The 17,666-nt window shown below is 39.1% G+C and overlaps 2 protein-coding genes across 3 annotated transcripts in view; both read left to right on the forward strand.

Annotated features, from left to right (window-relative positions):
• The window catches only part of LOC131974836 (rho guanine nucleotide exchange factor 28-like), a 46,525-nt gene extending 41,890 nt beyond the window's left edge, over window positions 1-4,635 (forward strand). For both annotated transcript variants that reach the window (XM_059337318.1, XM_059337319.1), the window contains 8 exons: window positions 359-490; window positions 614-747; window positions 833-880; window positions 999-1,103; window positions 1,264-1,428; window positions 2,472-2,723; window positions 2,838-3,216; window positions 3,327-4,635. In XM_059337318.1, the coding sequence (XP_059193301.1) occupies window positions 359-490; window positions 614-747; window positions 833-880; window positions 999-1,103; window positions 1,264-1,428; window positions 2,472-2,723; window positions 2,838-3,216; window positions 3,327-3,517 (1,406 nt within the window). In that variant the 3' untranslated portion in view covers window positions 3,518-4,635. The remainder of the gene's footprint in view (window positions 1-358; window positions 491-613; window positions 748-832; window positions 881-998; window positions 1,104-1,263; window positions 1,429-2,471; window positions 2,724-2,837; window positions 3,217-3,326) is intronic.
• Window positions 4,636-4,920: 285 nt separating this feature from the next.
• osmr (oncostatin M receptor) lies at window positions 4,921-17,155 on the forward strand. Its single transcript, XM_059336755.1, has 17 exons — window positions 4,921-4,930; window positions 5,019-5,170; window positions 5,331-5,484; window positions 6,696-6,971; window positions 7,856-7,985; window positions 8,552-8,700; window positions 8,854-8,987; window positions 9,089-9,230; window positions 9,786-9,871; window positions 9,985-10,198; window positions 10,284-10,469; window positions 10,566-10,664; window positions 11,791-11,958; window positions 12,058-12,210; window positions 12,341-12,422; window positions 12,520-12,604; window positions 14,470-17,155. The coding sequence occupies exons 1-17, from the start codon at window positions 4,921-4,923 to the stop codon at window positions 14,878-14,880; spliced, it is 2,631 nt and encodes an 876-aa protein (XP_059192738.1). The 3' UTR covers window positions 14,881-17,155.
• The last annotated feature ends 511 nt before the right edge of the window (window positions 17,156-17,666 follow it).

Here is a 17,666-nt window from a genome sequence, read left to right on the forward strand (position 1 = left end):
GGGGGTATCAGGGCCAGCAGGGAGAATGCATAAAGACGCACGTGGTGAGACGTCGAGGACAGTGCTGACCAAGCCGTGGAAGGGCGAGGAAAGCACAAAAGACGATCTGGTGTGACCGACGAAGCAGAAAAATATAAAAGCTAGGTAGCGCCCGACGACAGAAGTTAAATAAAATCTGTCTGTGGACAGTTAATCTGTATGAAACAGACAATCCTACAAAGACATACAACACCATAGGAACTAACATAAAAGTACAACTGAGTAATTGAACAAAAGTAATATTGCATACGCTGTACTTACTGAAGGGTTATGTTTACACAGAAAACTGACTTGTTTATGACTTTTGTTTCTTGTGCAGCAGAGAATCTGATCACCATTCTGCAGGCTCGTGATGGCCTTACAGTCAAAAGGCAGGGCTCTCCGGTCGAAGGACCAGAAAGCTGCAGCTACAACAGCCACGGCAGCAGCATTCACGAGTCTCCCTCTGAGCGTGAGTCAAAGTGATTTTGTGATGCTTGTCTTTAGGTTGAAACGCATTGTGGCCCAGACACTACTTGATCTCAATCGATGTGGGTGAACCACATTGCCTAATCTACTTTTCTTGTTGCTACAGCGGATTATCTGAGCACGCTCAGTATGAGCTCCACCTCTCTAGGATCAGACACCGAGCTGGCAGGGCTGGACAGCGTGTTGTGGAGCTCTGCTGTCGAGTTGAAAAGAGGAGACACCAAAGGGACACTGTTAAAGGTTCCACCAATATAGTTCCCTATGAGTAATTTTAATAAAATAAATATGCATTATTGTTCCCCTGTAATAAAACTGTTTTCTGTAGGTGGCAGAGAGTGTTCAGAGTCTGACACAGCTTCTCTATAGTCTGCAGGTGAGAAAAGACACACTTACAGTATTTGTAGCTGAATGTACGAATGAGTATTAGGCTTGGTGAAAGGACAGAATAAGTAACAGGAATGTGATCAGGTTTCTCCACCTTGTGTTTACAGGCAGCTGTGACCCTCCAGGACAGCTGCTATGAAGTCCAGAAACTCCTTCTCCAGGATGGAGAAAGACCTCAGTTCAGAACTCTCTCTTCCCTCCAAAACAGTCTGGTATGAGTCACATGCTATTCATGTTAAATTAATTGTTGCTACATGCATACATGCATAACAGAGTATCAGTGTTTTGGGGACGTTAGACCAGAATTCAATTGCTTCTTTTTGAAATAATGACAAGATGAAAAGATAAAAACTAGTTTCTACTGTTATGCAGGAGCAGGAGAAGCAGAGGAGCATCGATAAGAAGAAAGAGGAAGTAGAAAAGAAGGGTTTGGAAAGGAAGAAAGAAGATGTGGATGAGGTGCAGAAACTCCATGTGAGGCTGAAACACGAGCAGCAACGCTGGGACAAAGAGTGTCTGGCCAGAGAGAAGCAGCAGGTAAGCCTCATCGCATTACACAAAAATAGTGGTAGTTGTGGTGCACACTGAGGCCTCACCCATATATTTCATCTGTACCAGTTTATTTTCATACCACATTCAAATAAAAGCTGGTAGAAATGAAAAATAAAGTCTCATAAAAAAACAGTACCGGTTCATATGCTCTACTCTCCACTCAAAAATTAAATGAATAGGAACAGTCAGAGAGATTGTAATTTGTAATTTGTAAAGTAATGGCTGTCACTTTGCAACAAAGCTTATGACCTGTGAATCTCCCTCATCGGATATGTGTAGGTAGTGGTAGATACCATCAGTACAAGATGAGCAGAGCTGACTAGGTGTTATTTTTTTGTGAAATGTCGTAACTTCCTTTTTCCTCTGACCACAGTTTTTGCCTGTGCACTGTATTACTCACAGACTAGTTTCTAATTATTTGCAACACATATACTTGAATTTCCTATATAAAATGTGTTAGCAATGGATTTTTGTCTGTCAGGGTAAATGTTGATGAAGAAAATTAAGTCTCATCTTATGTCAGTATAAATGGTGTATGTAGACACGAACATTTTAACAATATCACAATGCCATATACTGCTTTAACACATCCAATCAATCTCACAAGTAAACACAGCTTGCCCCCATTCTTCTAACTTTGTCCATGAAGTCCACATATTCATTATTAATTATTTAGTAAAATGTATTGTATGTATTAATATATATATATATATATATATATATATATATATATATATATATATATATATCTGACACAAGGCAGGAGACCGATCTCACGATTATTGCCACCCCAGGACAATCCCGATACATGTGTACAGATGTGCAAGAATGAGAAAAATGCACAAAACTAATAAAATTAACCTTGAAGGAATAGATCATTGAAAGCAGTTACATTGTTTTAGGTTGGGTTGATAAAGTGCATGTCAAAATGCAGCGATGGTACTTTCAACACTTTCTGTTATAACCACAGAAAAAGAGATAACCAGTGCCTGAACTTTCTGATGTGTATGTGCTTTGTGTGTTTCCAGTGTGAGCAGGAGAGTGTGCTGGAGCAGCGGGAACAGCAGTGCCTCCTGGAGGCTGATCGTCTGCGCTGCGATCGTGAGGCGCTGGAGGCTCAGCTGCTGGAGTATCAGCAAAACCTGGACCGACTGAGGGAGGGCCAGAGGAGCGTAGAGAGGGAGAAGGAGAAGATTGAAGTCCAGCAGAGGCTACTGCAGAGCTGGAGGCACACCCGCCAGAGCAGCCTGCCTGTTACGATACCACTGGATGGATACAAGGTGAGAAAGGGCGGAGATAAAAATGTTTGTGTCGAAAAGTAAAAATAACAAGAGAGTGAAAAGCAAACCATGTCACCTCTGCCTTTTATTTTTGGTGTTGTTTCAATGTCTCAGGTGTCCAGTCACAGCCGCTCCGGCAGCCTGGATGGAAGGTGTTCAGTGTACGAGAATGAGGCGGCTTTACTTGCCTCAATCCAGCAGAACCACCTCCACCAGCCTGCCAACAACAACCAGCACCAGCGTCTCCTCTCTGCCCCGAGGAAGAACCACGACGGCCCTCTGCACAGCTCCAGCTACACCGCTAACCTCGGCCTCAGTGCCAGCCTCTACAACAGCCTCAACACCCTGCTGAGCCAGGCGCACAGCAAACAGCCTCCAGATGGTCTGACATACCCAAACTACAGCAACAACCACAGCTGCCCGCGGCCTCTGAATGACTCCATCCACCCGTTCAGCAGCAGGGTCACTGCACAGCCACAGCTGACCCACAACAGTAGGTGTACTCACATTCCTTTCCATGTATAGTTCTGGAATATATTGCACTGCATAGGACCATTATATCTCCCTCCAAAAACCTTCTTCTTTCTGTTGTTCTCCTCGTAGCAGACTTCAGCCCGCCATTGGACAGGCGAACCCTGGGTCCCTGGGGGTCAGAGGTCACAGGTCAAAGACTTTACGAGGACGGTTACTCCTCTTCGCCCTCTCTCACCCCCCTCCTTCCCCCTCAGGCCTACCTCTCTCTTGAAGGACAGAACGGAGAGAAGGGGGGCGAGGAGAACATTGTTTATCTCTGAGAATCTTTAAAGAGAATCGAGAAATGCAAGCTACCCGACATATAACTGGACCGAAAATAATATATCTGTCGCTTATATGTGTTTTTTACAGAAGCTCTGAGAGGCAAGTGAGAAAAATATCCTAAAGGTAGTAAAAAAAATTTTGGCATCTGGCAACTTTTTCCCCTTTTGTTTCCCCTAAGTAAAGGAAATTAGAAAAATTGTCTTGGCAAACCTGTTTTTCACCTGTTTTTAAGTAATGAAGACATGAGAGAAACAATTTGGATCAAACTTCGAAAATGAATCACCTGAATTATTTTTTTCTCACTTTCCTCTCAGGGCCTCTGTAGTTTTTGTATATGTGTGTGTTTGTTTTCATTTTGAAATACCTGAATGATCAAATAAGGGAATAGTTGCAGGGAGGATGTGTACACAGATATAGTATGTGCCTTTATCAGTGTATGTGGTGGCCATTAATCCTTCTCTTCCTGCGTCATTAAACCATTGTGCCTTTTGCAAACAGATTCTTTGTAAATCAGCTTTGATACTTGTACTCCATGTTTCTTTTCAATTCTATGGCTCTTTTCAGTATCGTTTGCACTTGTTTGATGGCAGAGGTACACTGGGACCTAAAGTTTTGAGATTATTTTCCCATGAGCACTTAGAAGAAAATAGAAATATTTGAGGAGCCAATTGAGCCCCTTCCCAAACTATGTAAAGAGTTCTAATATTTCAATCTTTGATAATATTTATAAGGGATTGTGAGCATCTAAATGACATAAAGGTATACTAACATTATTGTATAAATATTAAATATATGTACAGTTTTATGGAAAGGCTACCTATGCACACTATGCTGGAAGAGGAACTTATATTCTTATTATTATTTTTCTCACTTAAGTGCCAAAAATCTTGCTATCTGATACTGTAAGTGTTCCTGTAAAGAACGGCTGTATGTTTTCTGTTCATCTTCTTTTCTGATAATTTATTGTGTGTAAATTGCTTTATGCATTGTTAACATTAATAATAATTTGTTTGATATGTGTTCTCTTGTAATCTCTATAATAAGAATTGTGTTGTGCCATATTAATGATATTAATGATGTGCTGCCTATAAAACTATTGTGGCAAAAATTTGAATTTTTTATGTATTTTCCTTTTTTTTTATCACTCAGGAAAGCCACATTAGTTTGACATTTGCACACACACCCCCACGGTTCCTGTGTCACATCATTATGCAATACTCTTACAGTAATTGTGGGCAGACTCATGGGACTTTCAGTTAGCATGTGCAGTGAATGGCCAGTCTTTCCCTCCGCTTTTGCGCTGATCATTTCTGTTCAGAGGATGATTCATTTTGGAACATGCTTGATTAACCTGCTTGGGTTGTATTTAATATTATCTGAGGATCACAGTGGATGCTGCATGGACACTGGTGAGTTTATGTTATTTAACGTACCTCCTCTCCTATATTTAAACCTCCTAAAAATGTGTCTTGTGACTTTTCATGTATTGTGTGCTAGTTTGGCAGCCGCCAAGCCCGAGCATCAGTCTTCATGCCATCAAAGACAAGCAGAGCCTCTTGGTGAGCTGGCTGGTAAACCACAGCAGATTAGTGGGCGACATCTATGAGATACAGATTGGTCGCACAGAAAACCACACTGTTATTTACAATGTGAGTACTGAAGGATGTTTAAACACTCCATATATAGTTGAATCCTGGAAGCTTTATGGTATTATGTACTCTTTTAACAGCATGTACTGTGTCTGTGTTATGGATAATCCCAAATTGCTCGGAAAGTCATGTACACTTCAACCTGTTTTTGTTTTTCTAGAGAAATATAAGTTTATTTTCTGAGGATTTGGAGAAATACACATGGACATGGAGCTCGGATCTGCCTCTGGAGTGTGTCGATCACTCAGTCAGGATGCGACATTTCTATAATCAGTCTGTCGCTAGTCCCTGGAGCGACTGGATTACCAAGGATGGTATGAGATGAGACTTTTCTGGTTCTTAAATGTCAGTGTTCATGAGTCAAACTAAACCAAAGAAATACAAAAGGGTCCATTTATTAATAAGAATAATAGTTCACTGATTGGATCATGACATTAAATAAGTGATTATTCTGTTCTCTTAGCAAGAGTAAGGCCCCATCTCCTTTCTCTACCCTTTCACCAATCTTTACATCAGTGTTTCTCAACTGTTGCAGTCATTACAAATATATATGTTGCAATGCACATCTGACTCAAAGACGGCGTCTTATATAGCTTGTATGGAACATTCTGGTTCATCATTTTTTGTGATATAATAATGTTTTTTTTTCCGTTATTTGCTTTAACCTCATAGGGCTCGACCCCCCCTTTTTAGAGAATTTGTGGGTGTGGGCAGTGGATATTTAGGGTGAGATAGCAGCTCAACTATAAATGCCACATAGAAGTGGTGGACATCATCTGAAAGCTGTGAACCTGAAGATTAGTGTGAGATGCAGCTCAGCACTGTGTGCTAAGTTGTTCTGATCACACATCTCTAATAAAAATGACTGAATTAAATAACCCTTTGTTATATACATTTGGTGCTGAATAAGGTACATTTTTTATATCGAGAATGGATAAAAATGGTCAAAAACCCTCAAGACTATTACACCAATATGCCAAGACCTTTGGAACAACGCACACAAATCCATCTCGTGATTTGGTCTTGATTTTTGTATTTTCAGCATTTGGATGACGAGCAAATCTGTTCTTAAAACTGCTGAAAAAACCCTCTTCCTGCCAATATACTTAGGAAAGCTGCACACCCTCTGAATGCTCTAGGTCTTTAGTTTGTGGTTGTAAAGGTTCATGAGCTCTTTATGTTCTGTGAGCTCAAGATTCAAGAAATTAACATCATCCCACATCAAGAAAACTGGGCTTGTTTAATCCACTAGAGTCTCAGATTACTAGTGATACCCAGTTTATGTAATTTAAAGCCTGTTTAGGGACCTCAGTATGAACAAATATTCAAATACAGTAGGTGGACATAGCACATTTTAATACATGAGAAAGACTATGTGGTTTTTGCCTGAAATTGCATATTATCAGCATAAAGTGGCCATGTATATAAAGAGGTTGTCAAAGATCCCTAAAATTGAGCCTGCTTCAGCCTCTCAAAGAAAAGAAAAACAGCAAACTGTGCTATAACTCTTGTCTGTGATCTGTAGGTGCACAGGCCACGGATAAGGCACAGATCTTCCCTCTGGAGCGGCTGATGAGAGAGCACACCAGCGCCATGTTCTGCTGCGTTCCCTCAAGAGGAGTCGATATCACCAGCATGAGCTACGGGGACACAACATACCCTCTTAGCAGCATTGGAGCCAGAGTCAAGGCTATCACTGTAGAGAACCTGACAATCCCACCAATCCAACGCATTAAACGTCTTTTAGTCTCTTGCAATGATGCAACAGGCAAGTCAATCTCTGCCTGGAACTACATCAGTTGTAAGTTTGAATTATTCATATTTTTATTTATATTCTTGACATGTTTTGAATATAGATTAGGTGTGGAAGAAAATATCAATACACTTCCCCTCATAATCATAATTAATAGTGCTATGATAATGGATGTTGCAGTGATTGTGATAAATATGCATGAAGAGTAAGGAAGAGCCATTCTTAAAATGGATAAACCAACACCAGTTGGATTGATATTTCTTTGAGTGCACAATTAAAAAAACATGAAGTATGACATTAAAAAACAACCCAACACCAATTTGACTAATATTCTCAGATTCTCACATATGAAAAACAAAACATGATATAGGAAAATAAGTGAACTCTTTGAATGCAGATCCGGGAAAAAACAAGACTTTTTTTTAAACTCATGTCATGCATATGGTGGGATGTTCTCCTATGACATGTTTCCCTAAATTTAGAAAGAAATTGCAATATATTGAATCACATTGAAAGGGTCTGGGTTTTAAGTTTCTTTTTAGAATCATGGAATTTGCACCTCAACTCCTATTATAACTCTATAATAATAATCTGTGTGTCGAAAATACAAACACTCAGACGCTTAAAGACAAAACTGACCTTGTTGAAACCCATTAAAACCAGAGTTTATGATGCAGCTATTATAGCATAGCAGCATGCATTATAACATATCAGGCCTTAAATCTAGAGCTCTGGCTTCAAAATTGTGGTTTTTACTATTTCCACTAGATTAAATAATTTCTCATGCTGGCCAAATGCATGCTGTCTTCTTGGTTTCCAATGTATGTGTTATAGCCTCTGTATTATGGAGCACTGTAGCATTCGATGCAATGAGTGTGTGTGTGTGTGTGTGTGTGTGTGTGTGTGTGTGTGTGTGTGTGTGTGTGCTGCAGTTCCTGCTCAGAAGCCCAGAAACCTCAGCTGTGGGACCTCAGACATGAAAACTGTCACCTGCACCTGGGTTCCAGGCAGGAAACCAATCCCCTTTGATCACAACAAGCAAACACACACACTCCACATAGAGTAGGTGCAAACATTACCTTTTTTGCTCTTTTTTATTTCAAAGTTGAGGCTCAGTTTGAGCAACACATTTCTGTTACTCTGCTATGAAGTTAAATAGTAAATAAATCATAATTAGGTATTGCTCTGTCTGTATTCCGTAGAGCTGTTATAATATCAGATTTTCAGTACAAAGAAATTTTGAAAAAAAGGCACTGGATTATTTACACAATATTATAATATGTGTGTTATTAACATGATATCCAGATTTAATTTGGAATATTTGAAGATTAATATTTAAGAGCTTCTCTTCATGGTTGGACCGACTGTTCACACAAGCTCCAAATAGATTTGTTTGATACAGAACATTGATATTTTTTTTAAATTAAGGTAAACAACATGGTTTTAAATATAAACGTATGTTAAATTCCTTTGGCGCTCCATGCTCTTCAAACTAGACTACAATAGCATACCACCCTAGCTTGACAACCAAACTAAACAGAATTTCAGGACAGAAAATGTCCAAACAGACAATTCTGTTGGATGTCTCAGAAGTCTTTACACATGCCCTTTTTTGCTGTTGAAAACAGGAACTCAGACCAGGCTCCCATCAGCTGCAAGGAGTTGTCTTGTACTTTCCCGGTTGTCCCACAGTTGGAAAATTACAACATCAGTGTGGTGGTGAGGGACCAGCTGGGAGAGGAGAAAGAGAGCTACAGCTTCAACATCTCTGAGAGAGGTCAGAGGTCACGCCAACAATCAAACTATAGAACATTCAGTATATGTACCCCAGTTAATGCAGTCATTGTGTTGTTTCAATGTTCACTGCACAATGACTTTATGATGAACTTTTATCAAATGGGTGGGTGTAATTTGTGTGTGTTTCTGCTAGTCTTTCCTGTGGTGGAGGTGGACAGAGTGGTCCCTGGGGTGACAAACACCACTGTGTCCTGGATTGTACACTGGACCGTGACCCCACTGAGCCTCCTCTGTCAGGTGACTGCAGACCCAGCCAAGACCACAGAGGTGAGTTTAATGCGGTTTCACCAAAATATTCATACTGCAGAATTGAAAGTTTGACATTTCAGTGCATTTATTTAACCTTCTGTCTGTGTGTGTTTCAACAGCTGAGCTGCAGTATTGTCAGTGGTCTCTGCAAAGTCAAACTGAAACATTTGCTTCCCAACACCAACTACTCTACCAGGGTACGCTGCTCTGTCAATGGCAGGATCTGGGGAGAATGGACACTGCCCATAAATTTCACAACCTGTGAGTACAAAAAGTGTGTATAACCAGAATTATATGGTGTTCACAAGGGTGTGATAAAATCCAAGTTCAATTAACTTTGAGGCAAGACCAAATATGTCATTGTATTTCAGGCTAAATCAGGCTATAAATCAACATTCATGAACCTAGGTTGCATGATAACTAACTCTGCCCACATATAACTGGGAGGGAAGTCAATTTTTCTTCCCCCATTTTTTTTTATTTTTTATATGTATAATAGACCTTTGTGATATATATTTTGGTTAGTTGTGGACATACAACCCGAATGTTTCCAACAATTTTCAGACCCAATGAGATCTTTAGCCCATGCTACTCACAATGTCAACAAACTCATCATTTGGTATGGTTTTCATTGAGGGGCAGAAAAATTACATATTCTGTGTTTAAGAAGAAACAGTTGAGCCAACAAGACAAGTCCTACACATCAGTTAGCTCAAAGCCTGGCTAGAACCTACTGATTTAATACACTTAGTATATTGGTACTGGTATTGAATTATCTTCAATGCCTGTGATGCCCTGAACAAATAATCTTCTCAGATCCTTTGGTGACCTTGGATGTATGGAGGAGAATAAAACAGCTGCCCGACCCAAACAGCCGTCAAGTGACTCTACTGTGGATTCCTGTGAGCCTCTAAGCGTGCCTGTTTTCTTTTCACTTTGTCTGGTTTAATTAACAGAATATATGTCACCACAGCACAAACTTTTACTAACTTTAATGACCACCGTTTGTTCACAGAATGCTCCTGGCTCCCCAGACACAGTGAAGATCAAAGGCTACACCGTTCAGTGGTCACAGGAAGGCCAAAACTGGTCCGAGTGGAAGGACAGTGGACAAACCCAGACAGAGGTCTACATTGATTCAGGACAGTATGAGTTCACTGTCCAGGCTGTCCTCCACACTTGCTCCAGTATCCCAGCTCACATCACCATCCTACAGAGGGAAGATGAAGGTGAGCGACACATGTAGAATCTCTTCAGTTCAGTGTTGGTGGAGGTTTTCCCACACACCAGTCAGAAATCTGTGTCTCTGTCCAGAAATCCTCCCAGTAGAGAAGCGGTTGAGCAGCAGCTCAGCTGAGGGTTTTAATCTGTCCTGGGGCAATCATGACTCTGCCACTTGTGGCTATACTGTGGAGTGGTGCATTTTGGGAAATGCAGTGCCCTGTAATCTGCAATGGCTGAAGGTGCCACAGGGAAACAACACATTGTTCCTGCCTGCTAGTGAGTTCCTGTTTAGTTGGTTTCCTTTAGTGGTCACTGTTATTGCACCATTCATGCTTTTTCCTATTTTGGCATTCATTTTGTTTTATTTTGCAGGAAGCAAAGCAGGTAGTAGATATACATTTAATATCTATGGATGCACAGAAAATGGACACAGACTGCTTGAGGTACAGACTGGATATTCACAAGAGCTCAGTGAGTGTTATTACTGATTAATGAGCTGTGTCTGTCTGTCTGTGCAATTATGTGCACCTAACAACTGTTTGTTTGAGGTAAATCCGCTGGTCTAGCAGAGGGTTTAAGTTACATTTCAGATCATCAACAGACAGCAAAGGGTTAAAAAATTAAACATTTGTTAGGGTGCGGCAGTTAAAGTTTTGACACAGGATGTTTTCATCAGAGGCCCTAATGAGGACATTCTCCAGATGTCATCTATATAGGGGACACCATCCTTCCTGTTTGTCAGATATGCAGAGAGGAGGAAGCAGGGACAAGACCATTACAGCATAACAGCATGCATTATATTATATCAGGTGTTAAATCTAGAGCACTGGCTTCAAAATAGTATACAATATAATACTGTTTCTCACCTGATCAATCATTTGTCATATTTGCCGTATGGGGCATATACATGCTATTTCCCCTGTTTCCACTTGTGTTATTGCTGCTGTATTGTGAAGCAATGCAGTGTTTGAAGCAATACATCAGAAACAATGTTGTTGGCTAGTTGTTGACTTTTAGTATACTGAAAAAAATTTTTTTTTAACTGACTGGCATTTAAAGGGAGTGAAAAATTCTGAGAAAAATGGTAGTTATGAAAGATAATTTTACTCAGTGTAAGTGGAAATAATATTAATATATAGTATTTTTTAATAGCAGTTTGAGGAAAGGGACTTTTTTTATAAGGTTGTCAAAAAAACAAAAATGCATGAATATCAGTGTTGTTGATTATCATTGACATATTCCACACTATGAAAAAAGAATCCCCCTAGCATTAAATATACAGATAATAGTTTTCTTCTTTTCTTAATAACAGTGGCATTATGTAAGAACAAAAAAAAAACAAAAAAAACTGGCACTTAAAGGGTTAAAATTCCATTTGGTAGTGATGATCAGGCTTAAAGTTGGTTAAAATATTGAATTCAGTGAAAGTATTAAACAATATTAATATATAATTTATAGCAGTTTTGTAAAGTGACAAGAAACGAAAACACAAAACCGTGTTCCTGATTCATATCAGTTGGGGAAGTTGCATTATTATTTAAAGTCTGTTGTTTAATGCTTAATTAATCTTTCTTTGTTCCTCAAACCCTTTCCTTAGAATCGGTACAGGCCCCGAGGCTGGTTGAACCTGTTCTGAGTACTTCCTCATCTGTGACACTGGAGTGGAGTTACAATGAGGACGATCCGGCTCAACCTGCCTTTATCACTGGTTACCTGGTTACAGTACAGGAAGTAGGATCTCATCTGCTGCAGGATCATGCTGCAGGTGGGTGCACAGCAAAACTTCTAGTGTTAATAATTTTTTGATCTCTTGTGTAAACTATAAAATAACAAACAAGGCATTCATAATCTTGTGTACATTTAGATATGTTCAACTTGTCGGTGGCAGACCCTGGGAGGAAGTCTGTGACCATAGAGGGTCTGAAGCAGAACCAGGAGTATGCTTTCTCTGTGAGCGCTCTCACTAAGGAGGGGCCTGGAGAAGCAACCAATATCACCATCAGGACCACAGCCAACTGTGAGCTCAGTGCACATCCAGTGCAATTATACAGATAAAACATTATCTCTATTATTTATTAATACATATTTATTTTTTGTCTTTTACTGGTTGATTGTGCGATCTGCTCACCTTCTGTTTCCTCTGCCAGACTCGGCTATTTTGGCCAAGATACTGACTCCTATCTTGTTACTGCTGGGCTGCACCATTCTCATCTGGCCTCAAAGAAAAATGTGAGCATATTCATCTTTAGTTCTTCACTTAAACATTAATTCCTGCAGAATACGACCTGGATCCTCTCTCTTCTTTTTTGTTCTGTCCTTCTTTCAGGCTGAAGAGTGGGCTGAAGGAGATATTTGGTTATCCTGCTGGTATGAACATCAAAACTCCTGAGTTAGACAGCTTCCTGCAAGAGGTATGGCAATAGACCTTTAAAATACATAAGAAAATCTTATAAATTGTTTGTTTAAAATAGGTTTTAAAGGAGCAGTATGTTGGATCAAGGGGAATCTATTTGCAGAATTTTAATATAGTATTCATATTATGTTTTCATTAGTGTATAATTACCTAAAAGTAAGAACTGTTGTGTTTTTATTGCCAGGACATGTGCCCCATTATTTTCATGGCATTAGATATATATAAAAACAATCCTAACCCAAACAATTTCTGAGACTTTACGACTATGAATAGTTGGAATCATGCACACATCTTTATGATATCTATCTTTCTCCATAGTATGGACTCCATAGGGCCGGTGCTTGTGCTAGTTCACACAGAACCTGTTTGCTTTTCCACTTTCGAGAGCCTGTCACTGTATATGTCTGTATATCTCTCAGCAAGTATCATAACAACAATGGCGGACTACATCGTCTCTTTACAAATGTTGCTACTGGCTTTGCGAGCCTACTTTGGCATCCAAACACAGCTGGTACAACACATTTGTTCTGCTCGTTTTGATTGCTATGGACAGTGATTACGTTCTCATTAACACTAAATGTAAGATGTTAATGTTAGACTTTGTTGTAGGCTAACGCTTGCCAACTACACTAGCCTGCTAACATTAGCCTGAAAACATTAGCTCGTATCAATAACACTGCAGTTATAAAGAAATAAAATGAATCATACACATTTAAATTGGTCTTGTTGGTCACGATGGTCATGATAATACCGCTCCCAGCCCTTAACGTAAGCGATTCATGGTTTCAGACCAGCAAAGAGTTAGTGCCGCTCTGGAACCAGTTTTTATGGCCGAAAGACGGTTCTTTGGCTGTCGAAAAGTGAGGAACTGGTTCATGATTAGACACCGGCCCTAGAACTTCCTCGGGTGAAAAGGGGTGTCGGTGAAATACCCAGTTTTTAGGCAGTCCTGGCTCTAGAGAGGGCTGTAGTGTAAATTTACTACCTCTCTGAGTGAGAAGATCAATCAAAGATCAAGTCAAAGTTCCTTTTAGTTTTCTTTATTATCAGACATCAGAATACACTGCCTAGGTACAGTGGAGGAGAACTTTGTCAATTTCAAGGCTGCTGGAAAAAGGTGGACCCGAGTCCAATGAAGCCCATGTTCTCTCTGCCTTTTCTGTCTGTGTGAAAGAATATTTAAACAATTCTGTTTGTAACATCCCCCACCCAACGCATGGGCACGTTTTCCCGGGATCGAGCACGCTGCTAAATCTACTTTTTAACCTTAAAAGGATACAACCTATACTTGTTTATATTCAAATTCCAAACGCCTCTACTGTCTGACAAATCCCAAATCTTACAGTACGTTATTCTGGTTTGAACCAGTTGTTACAGTTCTATTCTCAACAAAAGGTCAGACTGTGGCCCTTTAGTAAATCAGAACACTTATTTTAAAGTAACATAAAATATACCACTTGTAACATAAAATATACTACAGGGCCTTTTGTGTTTTTACATTACCTGAAGGCCATCATAGGTGAGGGGAGTATATTAGTCGGTTGCAACCTGCAACTATAATGCTAGATGCCACTAAATCCTACACACTTCTCCTTTAAGAGCATTAAAGGCAAAATTCAGCATTTGTCAATCTGGGTCTCATTCACACATTTTTGGTCCATTATGATGTCATGACATTTTAGTAATTCACTGGAAATCCTTGTTGTAGCGGCAGCGTGCCAAAATAGATCCACTTCTGGGCCTTGTTTACCTCTCATAGTCTTACACATTAGGCACACAAATATGGACCTGCTTCTGTTATCTGAAATGATGTGCAATTATGTGCCTTACAGCATTATACGATATCTCCATTAATTTGTACAGACTTCTGAGTGGCTGCAGTCTCAGAAGGTGGAGGAGTGCAGCAGCTGTGACATTGAGATCCTGAATACCAAACCTCTGCTGAACCAAACAGCCGTACTGAGAGATCCTGAACCCCTGAGCACACTGCCCTCTCCTGGTTCCCAGTCATCTCCTTCAGCCTCATCACTCTCCTATGTGCCGCTCGAAGCACACTACTTTCCACAGTCTGTCACTGTGTTCTGGGAAAGCCCGGCCGTTCAGCAAATAACATCAGTCACAAACAAGACTTATTTATGCACCATGGAAGAGGAGGATTTTCCTGAAGCACAGCCGGACAAGTTCACTGAAATCAAATCAAGCTTTGAACCTTCTGATATTCAGCAGGTGCCATGTAGTGTCATATATGGTTATGTCTCCAATGACACTATGTAATATGAAGTCAAACACCAGGCCAAAAAATATCTTATATGTTTTCAATAGTTTAAACATGTTCTCTCAATCATGTAGTTTAAATACGGTCAAGCAGAAACTTCAGCACCAGCAGTCAGCTGCTTTCAGTCAGGATCCCTTCAGTGTTCATTGTTCAAGAGGTTTTTACTGGGAATTATCTGCAGAGGTCTCCTCTTCCAAAACGGACCGGCAAGGTGATTAAAAACACTGGTAAAAACACTGAATAAAGCAGTTTCATGTTTAAAATCAGTGTTTTTTCCAATGCTGGTCTGGGAGCCTAGCAGCTTGTTTCTCTAAAACACTTAATCTGGTTAAAAGATATAGATAAGAACAACAAAGATATAAAAAGTGTATTGTAAAAATTTAGCTTAAAACTGGACAAAAAGTACATTCATGATTAATCCTGGCATACAACCACAATGTGGACAAATGCACAAAGGGGATATGAGGTCATTGATAGGCAACTTAATGAAATGGACCGTTACCTTAATTGCAACTGTGTATTTCTCCGTACTTAAAAAATTATTGGAAACATTTGGGATAATGTAATAACATACCTCAAGAGAATATATACTGTAACAAAGGTTTAGTCATGTTTAGAAATGTAAGAGTGAAACAGTTATGTCTTTAAATACTGTACATAGATGCTTTGTTCATTAGACACACATTAATGTCTTTCTGCAGCTTTCATATGTGAAGCTTTTTTATTTATTCCACATTTTAACATACCATATTCATATATGATTGAAATTTGAAGCTTATCATAGCAATGCGTTTCGAGCAAAAAAACATGCAGGTAATCTGGAGAGTATTTTAAACTCCTTAAGGCTCGTGCAGAAATACAGTCCAGAAGTGAATATAGTGTATGTTACACACAGAAGGAACTGTGAGGCAGCTAGAGATGTTATCTACAGGATGCAACAGAGAACACTGATAACTGATGACTCAAATATCAACTCATACATACCACTATTTGATAAAACAGTTCATCCAGTAACTGCAGAAATCTCCCACAAATCTACTTTGAATTTGCTTTACAGTTACTAGTGCAGTGCCCGTAGGAAGTATGTATTCGTATAGTGGGAGATTAAGTAGATTTTTCAAATATGGCCAAATGAGGTTGTGTGTAAAAGTGGGATGTACAATGAGGTGTAATACTCTTGCGTAGTGTTAATATACTAAGTGTATATTGGGTAATACATGGATGTACATTGAGATATAAAGAGACACAGAAATACATTTTTAGTTATTTTAAGAAAAAGAAACTTAATCATTCAACATGGTTAGACATATATACAGACACAGATGTAGGAGGGAATAAGTTTACATGCAGCACAAACAGATGGATGTGAATAATATAAGTAAGGGTTATTAGGTGTGTCACTATTTTGTTTCATATATCGTGGCTTTTTTATTCGCTGGAAATTATTCGAATATAATTGGAAAATGGAACTTTGTAGCGCACTTTAAAGGTGCTAAATTGACTTACAGATGAGATGAGTCAGGCGTGGAAATCCAGAGTGAATTGGGTTACTGAGCAGGTGTAGGCCTATCACACAATGGGGCGGAGCTCCCCTAAAAGGCGTCCTATCGGGAACAGTGCAATGCTGCAACACGTCCTACGTAAATAATGATATTTTAAAAAATGAATTAAAAAACTTTAAAATCATGCGCAAGCCACATACAAAATCTTAGATCAGCGATACATGCCCTAGACACACACACACACACACACACACACACACACACACACACAGACACTTCTTGCTTTTATAGATAGATGATTCATTTCCAGCAAGTATGCAATTCATTTGTATTTGTTCTAACTGTTCATGTAATTTCACATGAATTGAATTTAACTGATGCACTATTTCCTTGTGCATCTCCAGGTGCTGAAAGAAGTCAGATTCTTAAAAGCCACATTATTGTTTCAGTCATTTCAAAAGCATTTGAGGAACTGAGAGTGTAATTGTTGTCACACATGTAGCTTCATCAAGAAACACACTGAACCGGTTTAGAGCAGGAAATCTGTTACCTGCTTACCTAAGTTTTGCTTCAGGTAGAAATCTGGGTTAGAATAACACATCACACTGATGTTGAAGATTTTGACAGTTTTTATCTCCATCTGTTGGACCGGTGACTACAAACAGTTATAAGTGTTGAAGACAGTTTGTACTCGTTTTCCATTCAATTATTCAGTGACTAACACAAGTGTATAGTACATATAAGCAATGTTTTATTAAACTACAAAAATTGCCTGTTATTTTTTCTCAGCAATTGTCATTTAAAAAACACCACAATTAGAACATCACCTACGACGGATCATTTAAATATTTGGTAATGCTTTATATTAAGGTCCTTGTAATAACCATTAATTAACAAGTAATAAGGCCCTTGTAAGTCCTTACAAGATGCTTATTAACATTATTGTGTGTTTATAAGCTTATATAAGTGTTAATAATGGCATTACAAACACCCATGACCCACCCATTATGTCTTTGCCATGCCTTTATTAATCTTATTTTGTTTGCTTATTGATATTAAAATATACTTTATTGCTCATCTATTATAAGTTCACTATGCTTTTTGCAACTACCGGATCTAAAGCAAGAACAATGCCTTATTACTTGTTTAAAAATGGTTATTAAGGACCTTATTATAAAGTGTTACCAAATATTTTGTAACATCGTTGGAGTTGATAGATTTTGTTTTGAAAGTTGTGTCAAATATGTATAAAAATCAAATAAAAAGAAGTATGAGCTGTAGTT

This window comes from Centropristis striata, chromosome 7, assembly GCF_030273125.1.
Source record: "Centropristis striata isolate RG_2023a ecotype Rhode Island chromosome 7, C.striata_1.0, whole genome shotgun sequence".
Taxonomy (NCBI): domain Eukaryota; kingdom Metazoa; phylum Chordata; class Actinopteri; order Perciformes; family Serranidae; genus Centropristis; species Centropristis striata.